The sequence below is a fragment of the Cyprinodon tularosa genome, unplaced genomic scaffold (genome assembly GCF_016077235.1).
Source record: "Cyprinodon tularosa strain WSP-4 unplaced genomic scaffold, ASM1607723v1 ctg650, whole genome shotgun sequence".
NCBI lineage: Eukaryota > Metazoa > Chordata > Actinopteri > Cyprinodontiformes > Cyprinodontidae > Cyprinodon > Cyprinodon tularosa.
In genome coordinates, this window is record NW_024039397.1 from 299795 (window position 1) to 315727 (window position 15933).

A 15933-nucleotide genomic window follows, 5' to 3' on the forward strand; every position below is an offset into this window, starting at 1 on the left:
GCCAGGAATGAGCCAGCAGTCCCCCGGGCATCCACCCCCAGCTCCACCAGTGCACCGGTGAGCCCCGACGCCAGCCAGCGGAGGGAGAGCAGGACGGGGGGAATGGGCTCCGCACTTAGCGGAGACTTGAGATGTATTTGGGCGAGGGTGCGGTTGAGACCCCAACCTGGGTAAAAAAAAAAAAAAAAACACACCATCTCAATCATGCCTTCCCTCCCTAGTGCCCCCACTCGTACCACAGGAAAAAAAAAAAAAAACATTTTTGAATAAAATAATAATAATAATAAATAAAGAAAATAACAACGCGGACACACATTCACACATAACACTCACATCCAATAATACCAGGACCAAAAACCCGGTGACACCGGTGGTCGGTCCCGGGACTATCGGATGACCCCATAAGTGAACCTAAAATTCAATTCAATTCAATTCAGTTTATTTATATAGCGCCATATTCACAACACATGTCATCTCAAGGCACTTTACAGTTCAACCAGATCATACAGTCAAATTGATACAAAGTTTTCTATCTAAGGAAAACCAGTTGATTGCATTGACTCATTGACTCAAATACAATCCCCCACACTAAGCATGCTTGTAGCGACAGTGGAGAGGAAAAACTCCCTTTTAACAGGAAGAAACCTCCAGCAGAACCAGGCTCAGTGTGAGCGGCCATCTGCCGAGGCCGACTGGGGTTCAAGGAGACAGAAACAGAGATACAAAAAGCAGCTGTAAAAGGCGGCCCCGTCCAGGAAACACACAGCCAGGCAGACGAGCTCCAAGGCAGCTCCCATGCCAGAAGACGAAGAGAGCACATCCACTCAGTCACGGCCAGAGAAACAGGACCACACTGGAAAACAGGCCGATCTCCAACATCTATAAACAAGGGTGTTGATGGAAGCAGCACAGCTGATGTTTCTTTCCAGGATGACGTCACAGCCAAACAGGAACAGACGAGGCAAAGCTACTCTGAGGAAAAGCAGAGAGAGCAGAAGGTTAGAGATTGAACTAACAGATTCTGCAGAATAGGAGAACAGAGAGAGAATGAAGCAGAATGATGAAATGGGGGTCCCTATGTCCTCCAAAAGTCTAAGCCTATAGCAGCATAACTATAGAGATAGCTCAGGATAACCTGAGCCACCCTAACTATAAGCTTTATCAAAAAGGAAAGTTTTAAGCCTAGCCTTAAAAGTAGACAGGGTGTCTGCCTCACGGACTAAAACTGGTAGTTGGTTCCACAGGAGAGGAGCCTGATAACTAAAAGATCTGCCTCCCATTCTACTTTTAGAAATTCTAGGAACCACTAGTAAACCTGCAGATTGAGAGCGAAGTGCTCTGTTAGGAACATAAGGAACAATCAGATCTCTGATATAAGATGGTGCTTGGCCATTTAAGGCTTTATATGTGAGAAGGAGGATTTTAAATTCTATTCTTGATTTAACAGGAAGCCAATGAAGAGAAGCCAGGATAGGCGAGATATGATCTCTCTTTTTAATTTTCATCAGAACCCTGGCTGCAGCATTTTGGATCAGCTGAAGGCTTTTAACTACAGTTTGTGGACTTCCTGATAGTAAAGAATTACAATAGTCCAGCCTTGAAGTAACAAATGCATGGACTAGTTTCTCAGCATCACCCCTGGACAGGATATTTCTAATTTTTGCAATGTTCCTCAGATGAAAGAAGGAAATTCTAGAAACCTCTTTGATATGGGATTTAAATGACAGGTCCTGATCAAAAATAACACCAAGATTTTTTACTTTATTATCTGAAATCAGTTTAATCCCATCCAAATGAAGTGACTGGCTAATCAGTTTCTTTTTCAGAGACTCTGGTCCAAAGACTATAACTTCTGTTTTATCTGCATTCAGAAGCAGAAAGTTAAGAGTCATCCAGGTTTTTATGTCTTCAAGACATGCCTGTAATCTATGTAATGGGTTAGCTTCATCTGGATTTATAGACAGATATAGCTGGGTATCATCAGCATAACAGTGGAAATTAATCCCATGCTGTCTAATAATTCTACCAATTGGGAGCATGTATAAAGTAAAGAGAATTGGTCCTAGCACTGATCCCTGTGGTACTCCACAGGTAACCTTTGAGCGTGTTGAAGATCTATCATTAACATGAACAAACTGAATTCGATCAGATAGATAAGATTTAAACCAGTCTAGTGCTGTTCCTTTAATTCCAACAAAATATTCAAGTCTTTCTAAAAGAATATTATGGTCAACTGTATCAAATGCAGCACTAAGATCCAACAGGACGAGCACAGATACAAGTCCATTATCTGAGGCCATGAGAATATCATTAGTGACTTTCACCAGAGCTGTTTCAGTGCTATGATGAGCTCTAAAGCCAGACTGAAACTCTTCAAAAAGTTCATTATGGTGTAAGTGATCGCAAACTTGTTTGGCAACTACTTTCTCAAGAATTTTGGATAAGAAAGGAAGATTGGATATAGGTCTATAATTGACCAAGTCATCTGGGTCAAGAGACGGTTTCTTAAGCAGAGGTTTAATTACAGCAACCTTAAAAGCTTTAGGTACATATCCCTGTAACAGAGATAGATTAATCACATCTAAAATGGAGGAGGAGATCAAAGGGAATACCTCCTTAAATAACCTGGTTGGAACTGGATCTAACATACAAGTTGAAGGCTTAGATGAAGACAATAATTTTGCTAATTCAGAGAGTTCAACTGGATCAAAGCAGTCTAAACCCGGTTCAGATTCCATGACTACCTCAGGTACAATCGCGGATAGAGGAGTGCTTATGATCTTATTTTTAATAAGATCAATCTTATTTATAAAGAATCCCATAAAATCATTGCTGCTAAGAGCAGGTGGAATGGACGGTTCAACAGAGCTATGGCTCTGGGTGAGTTTGGCAACTGTATTAAAAAGAAATCTAGGATTATTCTTATTCTCCTCTATTAATGAGGAGAAGTATGCTGCTCTTGCTTCACAAAGGGTCCTCTTATACAACAGTAAACCATTTTTCCAGACTAGGAAGGACTCTCGCAGGCCTGTGGAGCGATATTTTCTCTCCAGTTTCCTAGCATTTTGCTTCAAAGTACGCAGCTCTGCATTAAACCAAGGAGCAAGCTTTCTATTTTTAACGGTTTTCATTTTCAAAGGAGCTGCGTTGTCTAAGGCAATACGCAGAGAACTAGCAACCCCATCAACAAAATCATCAACCTGTGAAGGGGAATAAGCTAAGCTTTTGCACTCTGCAGCACTGCTCAGTGACACAGAGGAGAGAGAAAGTGAAGCAGATTCTTTAAAATGTATAACTGCACTATCTGATAAAGATCTACTAAAATTGAACCTTCTTTTGGGGGAGGAGAACTCTGTTAAAGTAATCCTGAAGGTTATTAGAAAGTGGTCAGAGAGGACAGGGTTGTGAGGACATACTGTTATTTCTTCACATTCTATGCCGTATGTCAGCACAAGATCCAAAGTATGAAGATGAGAATGCGTGGGACTATTCACATTTTGAACAAAGCCAACAGTGTCTAAGATAGCATTAAAGGCTGCTCTTAAGCTATCGCCTTCAATGTCAGCATGGATGTTAAAATCTCCCACTATGATGACCCTGTCAGTATTTAATACCAAATCAGAAAGGAACTCTGAAAACTCATCTAAAAATTCAGAGTAAGGACCTGGTGGACGATACAAAGTTACAAAAAGAAGAGGTTTTCTTGCCTTGAAATTTGGATCAGGGAAATTAAGGGTTAAATGTTCAAAAGAGTTGTAGGTATTAATTGTTTTGGGAGTAATCAGTAAGTCAGACTGGAAGATTGTTGCTACTCCTCCTCCTCGCCCAGAACTTCTGGGGATGTGAAAATTTAAATAGCTTGAAGGAGTTGCCTCATTTATGCTCACATAATCCTCTTGCTGCAGCCAGGTTTCTGTAAGGCAAAACAAGTCAATGTGATTATCACAAATCAAGTCATTAACTAGTAGACTTTTAGAGGAAAGCGATCTTATGTTAAACAGACCGCATTTAATTGTTTTAACTTTTTCCCCAATTGGAGTTATTTTGATTTTAATTAGATTATCATGATTTACTCCTTTGGGAATCTTTGCTAATTTATTAGATTTTGGTCGTGGGCAAGACACTGTCTGGATGGAGTAAAGAGTGGGTAACAGTAGAGAAGCTGCAGAGATGTGTGTTAAACTACAACTCTGCTTCCTGGTCTGCACCCTGGGGGGTCAGGGTTTTGGAGGACTCCGGATGTGAGGGGAGGGGAGCGGCGACACCGCCACACCAACCCATCTCTTTCCTGCTTCAAGCCCGGCACCCCGCACACGGACCGGACCACCCCCAGCAAGAGCCCCCCCCGGGACCCGGGCCCACCCATCCTGCGCCGGCCACCCAACCAGAACCGCCGGGGTTCTGGGAGTACCAAGAGGGGGTGTCCGGCACACTCCACCCCCCCTCCAGGAGATAGACGGTGCCAGGACACCCCCCCCCTTCGACAACCCTCAACCCTCAATGTCTAGATGCGAGAGGGGATGGAGGAGGCCGACCGTGGTGAGGCCCATAAAATAAGCCCCCCCCCCGGTGGCCCTGACCCCCACCCCCCGAAAATGCCCTACATAGATGTGTGTTGTGAAAATGATGTAGATGGAAGTGTCTAAAATGCAAAATAAAATTGGTGTGGGGGACGTCATCAGAAGGTGTGGCCCTCCAGTAACGACCCCCTCCCCAAAAACCTACATGTGTGGCAGAGTGATGGAGCAGGCAGAGGGAGGATTTCGGGGATGGGGAGCAAAGGACTGGGGTGCTTGCTGCACTCCCAGGGAGCCAGCTCCCCCGCTGACTCCAATAGGCACCCCCGTTCCCCGAGAGCCCCCCCAGAGAAGGGGGCCCCACCAGTTTCACCACCATGGCCCGGGGGCACGGGACCGGCAGCAGGACCCACCAGCCAGCCGGGCACGGAGCCGACACCACCACCCTCCCCCCGTCCTGTCCATCCAAAAAAAAAAAATAATAAAAAAAAATAAATAAAAAATAAATAAATAAATAAATAAATTAAATTAATAAAAAAATAAAAAATATAAAAGGAAGAAAAGAAAAAAATAATAATAATAAATAAATAAATGAATAAGGGGGGGGACAACCCCAGCCGGCCAGCCAACACGCAACACGCAGAGCCCCCACCCCGGACGAAGCCCCACCAGGGGGCAGCACGGACCAGGACCAAGACAGGGAGCCAGACCCGAAGCCCTTCCAAGATCTTCTTCCCTCTATCACCACCCCCCACCCCCCCTCCGGAGATGTAATCCCTCCCCTACAATAACAATCAAGCTACTCACCACACAAGCGACAGAAGACATCCAGGCCGAGATCATACCTACTACTCCCCCTCCCTCCCCTTCCCCCACTTACAGAGTGCAAACCCGTGAGGGGGTAAGCACTTGCCATAGGTGTTAATGTCCATGCCCCCCCCCAGCCCAGCAGGCCCCGAGGCACCCCGGCACACCAGAGGCCGTGGCAGCAGGGGCAGACAGCCGGGCGTACACCGGCCCAGAACCCAAGCAGCACTCCCCACAGAACCCGAACCCCCGAACCCCCACCGGGGCCCCCGCCCAAGGGCAATGCGCCCCAGGGATCCCAGACCCCAGGACCCACCCCAGACCCACCCCGCAGTAGGGCCGGGCAATGCCCAAAAACCCCCGGCGCCGGCGCCCCCACCCCGACCCCGGCCCCCGAACGACTCCCCCCCGACACCGGTCCCACAGCACCAATCCGAAGAAGAAGAAAGCCACACAACACAGCAAAGCGCAAATCCCGAGCCCCACTCCAAGCCACGACCCCCCCGCCCCCACCCCCCTCCCACACAAAAAAAAAAAAAAAATAATTATAATATTCTCCCCCTCACTGGAGAAGAACGGCCGCAAACAAGCCAGTGCCCAACACCCACCGCCACACCACGAGGACCCCTCCACCCAGATGCTTCTCCCCAGAAAAGTCAACATGCCTGCCCTCCCAGGAGACAGGCAAGCCCGCCGAACAGGAATCCCCCCGGCAGCGCACCGCCGGCATGCGGGGGCCCGAGCAGCCCCAACAGAAACAACACCGGAAGGCCGACATGGACGAACCGACGGCACCAACCAAGCCCCCAGGCGGACTCCCCCACCCAAAAACACAACAGTATTTTTTAAGTTTCCAGGTTCCTGGTGTGTATCTGCATGCGTCACATAATGAACTCACGCCTACATTACCGTGTTAACATGCTTTTCAATCCTTCCTGCACATTCTTTTCAAACTAAACTTTGCTTTAAACTGTTGTGTGCTTGGAAAAATATAAATTGTAATGTTAAAAATAAAAAAAAACTTGACAGGTTAAAAAATTAAGATAAATCACACGACAGAAGTCAATGTCACAAATGAATAACTTTTATTCTAGAGTCACGGTATGTTTATACAAGATAATACTATTAATATAATGTGAATTTTCTAGAGAATCGTTATACATAGTTATTTTATACAGGGTTTCCACAGTCTGACATCATTTCAGAATTCCCTGACTTTTAACTGACTCAGGATTAGTTTTCCCTGACAAAATAAATGCAGCAACAAGACAATAATAATAAGATAACAGGTCACCAATCTAACATGTTTAGCTCTATAACATTTAAATGCACCTCTCCAATGTCTAAGAGAAAAAAATTGTATGAAATTTTTTTAATGTATGACCTGCATCACTGTACAGAAGACTGCCATATGATAGCGCTTTCTAGCCAGTTTGTCATTTTCAAGTTCACGACGCTACGGAAACCGCGGCAGACCAAACCGGATGAAAGTGCGCATTCACCTCGGCAAAGAACTCATGCTCTTCCTCAACACTGAAGTCCTCAGACATTTTTCTTTCGTTGTTTCTTTCTTTGCACAGGTAAACAGCACATTTCTTCTTCTACGCTTGCATTATCGGCAGAGCAGACGCTGAATGCGCACTTTCATCTGGTTTGGTCTGCCGCGGTTTCCATAGCGCCGTGAACGTGCGGGCGCGCGCTTTCAGGAAATCCTATACACTACTGTTTATGCTCTAAAAACATTCTAAATGACTTTGTTTCGAGTAAATTTTGGACGCTACCCACTCAGGACACTTGGAATACATTGGACGAGCAGTATGGAGGAATATTGACACGTTTTTTGTGGACTTTTATGGACCTTTCTGCCTCGGGCGCCATAGACCTCCATTATTTGAATGTCAGCAGACAGCAAGAAGCCTCCCAGATCTCCAGATGCATTTGAGATATCAAAAAAGTACTCCAGAGTGTTGTTCAGCATGGGGGTGAGTAGAAAATGAAGGCTAATCATGTTTTGGGTGTACTATTCCTTTAAGTGTGACTATATTGAATGTAAATACTAACTTCATCACTTGATCTACAAAAAATTTAACAAACTTTAAAACATCTACTTTTTCAGACAGAGATATACCTGTAGGATTTATTTACCTCTGACAATGAACTCTCCAAAGTTGGAGACGGCTGCACCTCTCGGGGACAGAGCGATGCAGCGGTATAGGTCTTGCTCTCCACGCTGCGCCTCGATTTGAAAAGTGGACACCAGCCGATTGTGGCTCAACCGTGACAGCAAGGAGGGGTGAAGCACTGCGCCGTTTCTTCGCTGATGAGACAAAAGCAAATAGAGAAATTAACTTTTTTACTTATGGTCCATCAATGTGATACACTGGGCACAAAGACAATATAGGGCTGTTCTATGCCATGTGACAAGGCAAGATATTAAACAAAAAGATATTATCTTTAATACAGCTTTTTCTTACTGCCTCTGGGTTATAGTTTCCCATCACCCATACTGGAGACGATATCTCTGTTCATATAATGCCAATATGAATGTGCTCCAACAGACTGGCAATTGGGTCGAACCGTAGGGGAGGAATTGGGAAGCCTGTGCTTTATATGTATTGTTCCAGGTACTAGATACAGCATATGCACCTCTTTGAAATAATGAGCAGAAGCACTGATCTAAACTGTTTGTCAGCTTTATTTTTAAAGAAGTAAATTTGAAAATTACAAAAAAGATAGTCAGATGTTGAGGGTTTAATGTTTTAAGATCTTAAAGATAAAATTGTGTTTCAGATTTTTTATTTTTAGATCTGTGCCTCTTGCTTTTTCACAAATGGATATCCCACTTTTATATTTATATTTTAAAGCTTTTAAAATCATGTCACACCCAATTTGATAAGAGTTGGATGTCACTTAATGTATCTGTTAGTGAAGTCAGATAAAACCAAGGTTATGTTTACACGATTACAAGATTCAGTAAGAACTCAAGAACTGGTGCTCATTGAACAGGTTATAGAAATTAAATGTATGATCCGTCCAGACTAGTGAAAAGAGCATTTCAATAGTAGTACATGATTGCTTCGGAGACAATAGCCATACAATGGCCAAAACAAATACAATAAAAAGTTGACATCAAGAGCATTGGGAGATTTCCCTGTTAACTTTTTGTAGGAATGGCCAACTGAGGGTGTAACTAAAGGCTTGGTTCAGGTCACACTTTCTAAATTGTTTCCAGACTGAGCATTAGGATGTCCCCCCCTCTTTCCTTACATTTTGTGGTCTATCCTTGACAGACACTGAGTTTCTCCTTTTGTAATAGATCACTTGGCACAAATGCAGGAAAGCACTCGAAGAGAAAATTCCTTCTTAAAGGTATAGTGGAGGATGTTCTTTTTCCGGGTGGATCATCAAATTAGTGGTCCGCCTAATTTCCACTCATTCTGGTGATATGTTTACGTAAGGCCGGCCTACGTGCTCATCCCCGGGTAGCTTTTTTTTTCTGCGCATGCACTTACTGGGGGCGAGTCCGGTATAATGGAAAAAGTGCAAATCTTCTTTTACTAAGTAAGCTTGCAAACAGCAACTTTCAACAGACTGTGCATAAGTAGAAATGGGCTCGTGCATGCCGCCGCACACGTTTAATCTGCATTCCTTCACTAAAGCAGGTACAGGGTTGTGCATGTGCATTTTCAAAAATTAGCGGAAATCATCTAAACTATTAACTAAAGTGAGAAAGCGCTTGCTTAGCTAAACTGGCACAACTAGCTTAAAGGGAAGATTAGTTATATTTTGAGGACCTTCTGGGAACCAAAACTCACTTAATAAATCAAATGTGTTAAGTTTTTAAAAAGAGTATTGTAAACTTCAACTTACTGTTGCACAGCATCTGAAAAAAGATTTGTTTAGTGCTAAAATATACAGGGATTCACATTTTCTGTAAATTTAACTTACAAAATAAAAACTGTATTTTCTGAACTATACGCAAGCTTGTTTTTTCCCCACGCTTGGAACAATGCGGCTTATGCAGTTTGGCTTTTCTGTTGATCTGTTTTAAATTGACAGGGGGCGGAACATAAAAGTTGGAAATCCGAGGACATCATTTAGTTCAAGCTCTTTTTATTTGAGTGTTTTGTTGTCGGTGTTGTACATTTATAGAAAAAGCAAAATTGCTCATTTTTCCAGGTCATATCTAGCACTTCTTAATAATCCAACCTTGTTCTTACCTCAAGCACAAACCGCTCTGTCTCTGAGACTTTGCCTGTGGCAACACACTGAAAAGAGGAGTTCTGCCCAGCATTTACCTCAACGTCTCCAAGCCGAGAGAAATTAGGCACCTTGTCTGTTGGGGAGACAGAGACATTAGGACATTGATTCAGGCAGCAAACTTGGAACTTCAGAGCCAACAGTAAACAAAAGGATGCCCTCAGAACAAGAATCAGCCTCCAGTCAGACGAACTCTCACAGATCAACATTTATACACCAGGAAATCCAAAGTGACTCACAGGGCATTAAACATACAAGGATACTATTAGTAAATATACAAACATAACATGTGTTGGGTTTTGCATGAATAAAGTGAATTCGACCAGATGTTTTTAGTTTGACAGCAGCTTAATGTTATATGTTAAAAAGCACCTTTTCATGGTAAATTGAGCCATTTTTGCCCACTTTATTCATATAGCATCCCAAGCATTAATATAGCAGCCATTTTCTTTTCAGGCAATCATATTTACCTTGAAAACAGCAAAACAAAGTGAATTTGAACAGATACGTATGTTGTGATCCAAACTTGCAATCAGCCACTTCAAATGACAAAAAGAGCCTTTTTAGGGTAAATGGAGCCGATTTTGGCCACTTCAGCCTTACATACAACGCCAAGCATTAATGTAAAAGGCTTTTTTCTTTTATAGCAATCATATTTATCTTGAAAATAGCAATATAAAGTGATTTTGACCAGAAAGACTTGTGTCCAACCTTGCAATCGGCAGCTTGATGCACAAAACCAAAAAAAACCTTTTCAGGGCAAAAGGGTGGTTTTGGCCACTTTGCCTACATCATGCCATCCATAATGTTGTAGCCGTTTTCGTTGCTAGCAATAATATTTAGTTCAAAATATGCAATATAATGTGAATTTAACCAGAAATTCTCTGATCCAAGCTTGCATTCAGAAGCTTGATATTACATGGAAAAAAGAGGCTTTTCAGGGAAAAATGTAGCCTAGTAAACTAGCCCCACCCGCCAGCGGCCAAAATCATTTTTGCCTGCGGTGCTCTAGCCTCGATCAATGATCAAGGCCCTAGAAACGGCCAATCACAAAACAGAGATGTGTTTTGAATTTCTGGATGCCAAGCGGGCGGGGTTTTGAGGGTGTGACGACAAAGCCATGTGACACTGGAGAAAGCACAACAAGGAAGATGGCGACAACTATTGAACATTCTCGTTTGATTCAGCTTCGGAATCAGTTTTGGTAGGATTAGACTTGGGGTTTTTGTTGAAATGTGAGCAGGAAGAGGCTCTATGCTCATTTATTTTTAAAAAGGACTTATTCGCCGTTTTACCGACAGGCTGTTTTTTTTCACTACCCCACCAGCTTTCTGTCGCGCTTACTACGTCAGTCAGTAGCGTTCATTGGTCAGAGCGTTGGCCAATAGGCACAGACATGCTTTGAAAAACAACACATTCTTATCAACAATCTTCTGATGTCTCATTCATCTGGGCCAGACTAAATTACACATTTAATCTCAGACTTAGTCTGGTTTATTAAGCCAGGAAAAATGGGCTTTTCAGGGGAAACTGATCTAATCTAAACCACTTCACCCATATAATGCCAGGGGTTAATTATAAACCCTTTTATATTTTATGGGAATCATATCTAGTTTAAACATAGCTTATATAAAGATAATTTGACAAAAAACAACTTTTCCAGGGCAAACAGAGTTGATTCGGGCCACTTACAACCATTTTTTCTGGCAAAGCACTTAGTGGAAATGGTGTGCTCAGCTCTCTCCATCTCTTCTATCACCTACTCGTAATATATTTTTTTTGTGATGTGTTTTAGGTTCAGACTTCGGAGGCTGAGCTTCTCATGAAAGATGTATATTTCTTTTTCTTGACACCTTGAGAAAATGTAAAAGTTTTTTTTTTGTTGGGGTATGCAGCACCCTTAAAGCACCAGGTTTAGATGATATCAGTCTCAGAGTCCTTAGGTCAGTGCAAGCACCCCTGTGGAATTCTAAGGCACTTCTTCATCTTAGCTCGAACGACAAGATAGTTCCAATGTTGTGGAAGATCTCCTGCTTGTTCCAGGGCAAAATAAAACTCTACTGAATATTGGCCTGTTGCCTTAACATCCTACAGTACATCACGCAGCTCGCAGAGACCTGAGCAAGCACAAAGGCAACTAAACAGGATCCCCTTTAATTTGCTTATGGCTGTTGAGTTGGAGTTGAAGAGGCCATCATAGACATGGACATAAAGAGCAATGTTGCATCCTGTTCCTTTATGTTTCATTGTGTTCAGCACAATTCAGCCTTATTTACTTAAATTTCAGAAGACTCAGTTGGTATTAACGATTGCCTAAATAAAGACAAAGAGCCTTTTGAGAGACTTAATGTCTAATCAGATAGTCAGTACTCCAATAGCAGCACAGGGCACTTTCATTCCCTTGAATGCAATCTACAGAAATACTCTGATGACTGCGGTTGTTCGGTGAGATGGCTAAGAATCTAAGTATGGGGAGCTGGTAAGGCACTCCTTGCCATGGTGTGAGTTTGAAAAAAGCAAAAGGGAAGATTTCAGAAAAAAATGTAACAAATGCAGTCAAATGCTAATATCATCATGGGAAAAGAGGTAGAGGTGGTGTTAAAGTGTAAACTATTCCTTCATCATCTCCTTGGGTAACATCTATAGAGCAAATGACTTACAGTAGGCAAAAAAATATCTTATACTTCTAAAAAGCTACTGAGTTTTCTTGTGAGTTCAGCTGGAGTTTTCAGTGAGCTTAGTAAGATCATCATCACTTCAAAATAATGGACTTAAATACTTACAACAAGGATAATTGAGCAGCAAAGTGTGATCCAAAGCAATATAACCCTGTTCCTCATCCGAAACAATAGCTTCAAAGATGACCTGTGGGAACAATGGATAAATTGAATGAATACATAATACATATTGGATCTTATTTGCTGTACAGTTAATGACAGATATAGGAGAAGAGTAGTCTAAAGAGGAGATTAACCGATACAGGGTTTTCTAAGGCCAATACCAATTATTTTGACATATGTCTAACCCCGATATATACTGCTGATATTTTTGGGCTAATTCCTAAAGTTGATATTAAACAAAAAATATATATATATATTGACAGATAAACCAAAACATTATTATTTGAAACCTAATGGCGGATGTATTTTCTTCATCTAATCTTAAGGCATGGCCTCTGAATGCACTAATGAATCAGCCAACACTGCTTGTATCAAGTAGGATATTGTCCGGCCAATGTATCGGTCAATCTCTAGTCCAAGGTCCTGTAGAGAAAAAAAGAATTCTACAATAAAATTACATTCTTGTCATTTATTCTGTGGCATTTCCTAAATTACCAATATATCTTCAAGCAGAGGCAGAAGATATCCTCATATGCAACAAAGAAGCATGCATGTGCACATTCCTCCGGTAGTCAATTCTAGGTAGGAATTATAGTAGGACGATCTGGCTTAAAAGTGTTATCTCAAATTTTCCAACCAAATATGATTAATCAATTTGTTTTACTCACTTAAGTTTCATAATACAATACAAAATGTACATTTTGGTGGAGTAAAAGTTGTAAGTATCCATGATTCTACAGAAGTACAGTAAAGATAGATAAAAATTGTACTTGAGTACAGTAACAAAGGGCTTTGTTACAGCCCACCACAGACAGCTGGGTGGTAGCGTGAAGTCAAATATTTGTGGTTGTTGCTGTAAAATTCTTGTAAGATTGTGTTGTTCTAATAATTTGACTCATTGATGCAACAATTATAGCATGTGTTTTGACCGGCAATTGAACCAAAGTTTCCGTCTTGTGAGGGATGGAGCCAGTAGACCAGCTACAACAGTGGCTATGTACCTTTGTGTTTATTATGTAATGCTGTGCTTGCTTGCTCACAGAAACAGTGGGTCATCGTCATGTTGGTCAAGGCTCTCTACGGCAGGTTCAGCAATTGAGGGAGCTGACTGAAAAGTTGCTAAATATAGCGACAAAGTCGCTAAATTGGAAACACTGGTGCTGCGCTTCTGTCTGTGTCACTGACACGCTCATTAAGCATCATCAAGGTGATGGAGCTTTAAAGGGAATGCCTACCTCTGCCACTTTATACAGCATATATTCATCTAATGAATGGGTAAAACACTGGCCGTTTCTCTTGTCCCGCGCTCTTTATCGAGTATGCAGACTCGCGCGTTCTTGAGATTGACAGCTGTCCCAGCATGCACTGTGGCAGCAGCAGCTTTCAATGTAGCGCTCTATTGAAAGTTAAAAGTTCTCTTCTCTGTTGCTGTTGTTCAATAAGGGTATGTTTTAAGATCATTTGAGGTGAGAATATTATACTTTAAAGCATCACTATATGGTCCATTTACCAATTTAATGCGTAGTAAAAGATTTCCGAAGTTGAGAGAACCACAGCAACCAGCGGAGCTCCAAAGTTAACGGCAGCCAAGGCTAACCGCAGCACTACTATAGCAGCCTTCTCTTGGCATAGCTGTGTGTGAAGGACCGCTGGCTCTGATGGTGATTTTTTTATTTTTTTTTTATTTGGCAAAATATTCATTTGATTTGTGTTTTTCTGACTGTGCTATTTATTATTCCCCCACTAAATGAAAAAATAACTTATTATTATCAAAAGACTATTAATAACAGGAGGTGAAATGCAGCTCCAGACGAGCCGAGCATGTGGTGATGTCACAGGTACGCTTCTGTTCCAATTGACCCGTATTTATGCTGCATGTTCCCGTTCTCACCAAGTCCATACTTTCCTCTGTTCTTCTCAAGAACATACTTGGCGAGAACACGAGTCCCTACTCGCGTTCTAGTGTATTGATGATTACAAATGATTTAACATTTGGAAATGGATACTATATTACTTCTGGCCATGACCCTTCCCTTGACACTCTACCCTGATAGACTTTCAAAATAAGACTCCAGGGACCCTACAAAATAAAAGCCTCTAGATTATATATTTACTGCAGCATATGGCTCAACATTATGGCCCAAACGTAACCACTTTTTAGAAATTAGACTCTATGAGGCTTTTCAAAACGCACTCAATGGCAGATTTCAAAATAAAAGTCTCCCATTGCCACTTAATCTATTCAACTAATAACAGGAAAAAAGAGTGATTTAACAATCGGACATTTATTAAGTATCATTGCTGGGTCTTACCCTTTCCTCCACACATAACCCGGCTAGACTCTCAAAATAACTCTCCAGAGACCCTACAAAATAAAAGCCACTAGATTTTACTCAGATATTTATTGCAGCATATGGCTCATCATTATGGCCCAAACTCAACCACTTTTTAGAAACCGACTCTATGGGGACTTTTCAAAATACACCCTGTGGCAAATTTCAAAACTAAAGCCTCCCATTGCCACTTAATCTATTGACAGATCTATTGAAAGAGTGATTTGACAATTGGAAATTCATTAAGTGTCCTTGCTGGGTCTGACCCTTTCCTCAACCCACAACCCTGCAAGACTTTCAAAATAAGACCCCCTGGACCCTATAAAATAAAAGCCTATAGATTAAACTAATGTATTTATTGATGCAAATGGTTCAACATAATGACCCAAACTCCATCAGTTTGTTTCTATTAGACTCTAGCTACATTTTCAAAACACACCCTAGAGCAAATTTCAAAATAAAAGTCTCACATCTATTAGCATCTATTCACCTAATAACAGGGAAAACCAGTTATTTAACATTTGGAAATGGATTCTATATCATTCATACGCATGACCCTTCCCTTGACACACATCTGTGATAGACTTTCAAAATAAGACTACAGGGACTCTACAAATTAAAAGCCTCTTCCTTATACACACCAATTCACTGCAGCATATGGCTCATTTATGGCTCAGTTATGACCTAAACTCAACCAATTTGTTAAAGTTACACAATCAAGGCCTGTTGACAACACACCTGAGCGCACATTTAAAAAAAAACAAATCAATTTCCTATGTAACAAAACATAGGCTGATCTATTTAGAAGGAAAAAGAGATTCAACAATTGTAAATGGATTCCACATCTCCAGAGGCTGACCATTTGCTAAAGACACAGCCCTGCTAGACCGTCAAAATAAGACATTTCCTCTACAAAACAAAAGCTCATATAATATACTCAGCCATTTATTACATTATAGAGATATTTATAATTACCCCAGCCGTGACCAGGTCTGGCGACGCCAGTGTCCAGTAGTTGTGGAGACTGCATCCACCACTAGCTGTTGCTACATCAGTTTCCCACTCAGTGTGGCAACGCTAGTCGTCAACAGGTTTTGTGAAGCCAGTTCCCAGGGTTGAGGTGACACGAGTGTCCAGTAATGGTGATATATACCAATGTAAGGTGAACCCAACTAA

The 15933-nt window shown here is 41.8% G+C and overlaps 1 protein-coding gene across 2 annotated transcripts in view; it reads right to left on the minus strand.

The window, feature by feature from the left end:
- LOC119799160 (receptor-type tyrosine-protein phosphatase U-like) overlaps positions 1–15933 on the minus strand; it is a 123127-nt gene that overhangs the window by 90934 nt on the left and 16260 nt on the right. For both annotated transcript variants that reach the window (XM_038308955.1, XM_038308954.1), the window contains exons 4-6: positions 12368–12449; positions 9545–9660; positions 7470–7641 (exon numbers count right to left, since the gene is read on the minus strand). In XM_038308955.1, coding sequence (XP_038164883.1) covers positions 7470–7641; positions 9545–9660; positions 12368–12449 — 370 coding nt within the window. The remainder of the gene's footprint in view (positions 1–7469; positions 7642–9544; positions 9661–12367; positions 12450–15933) is intronic.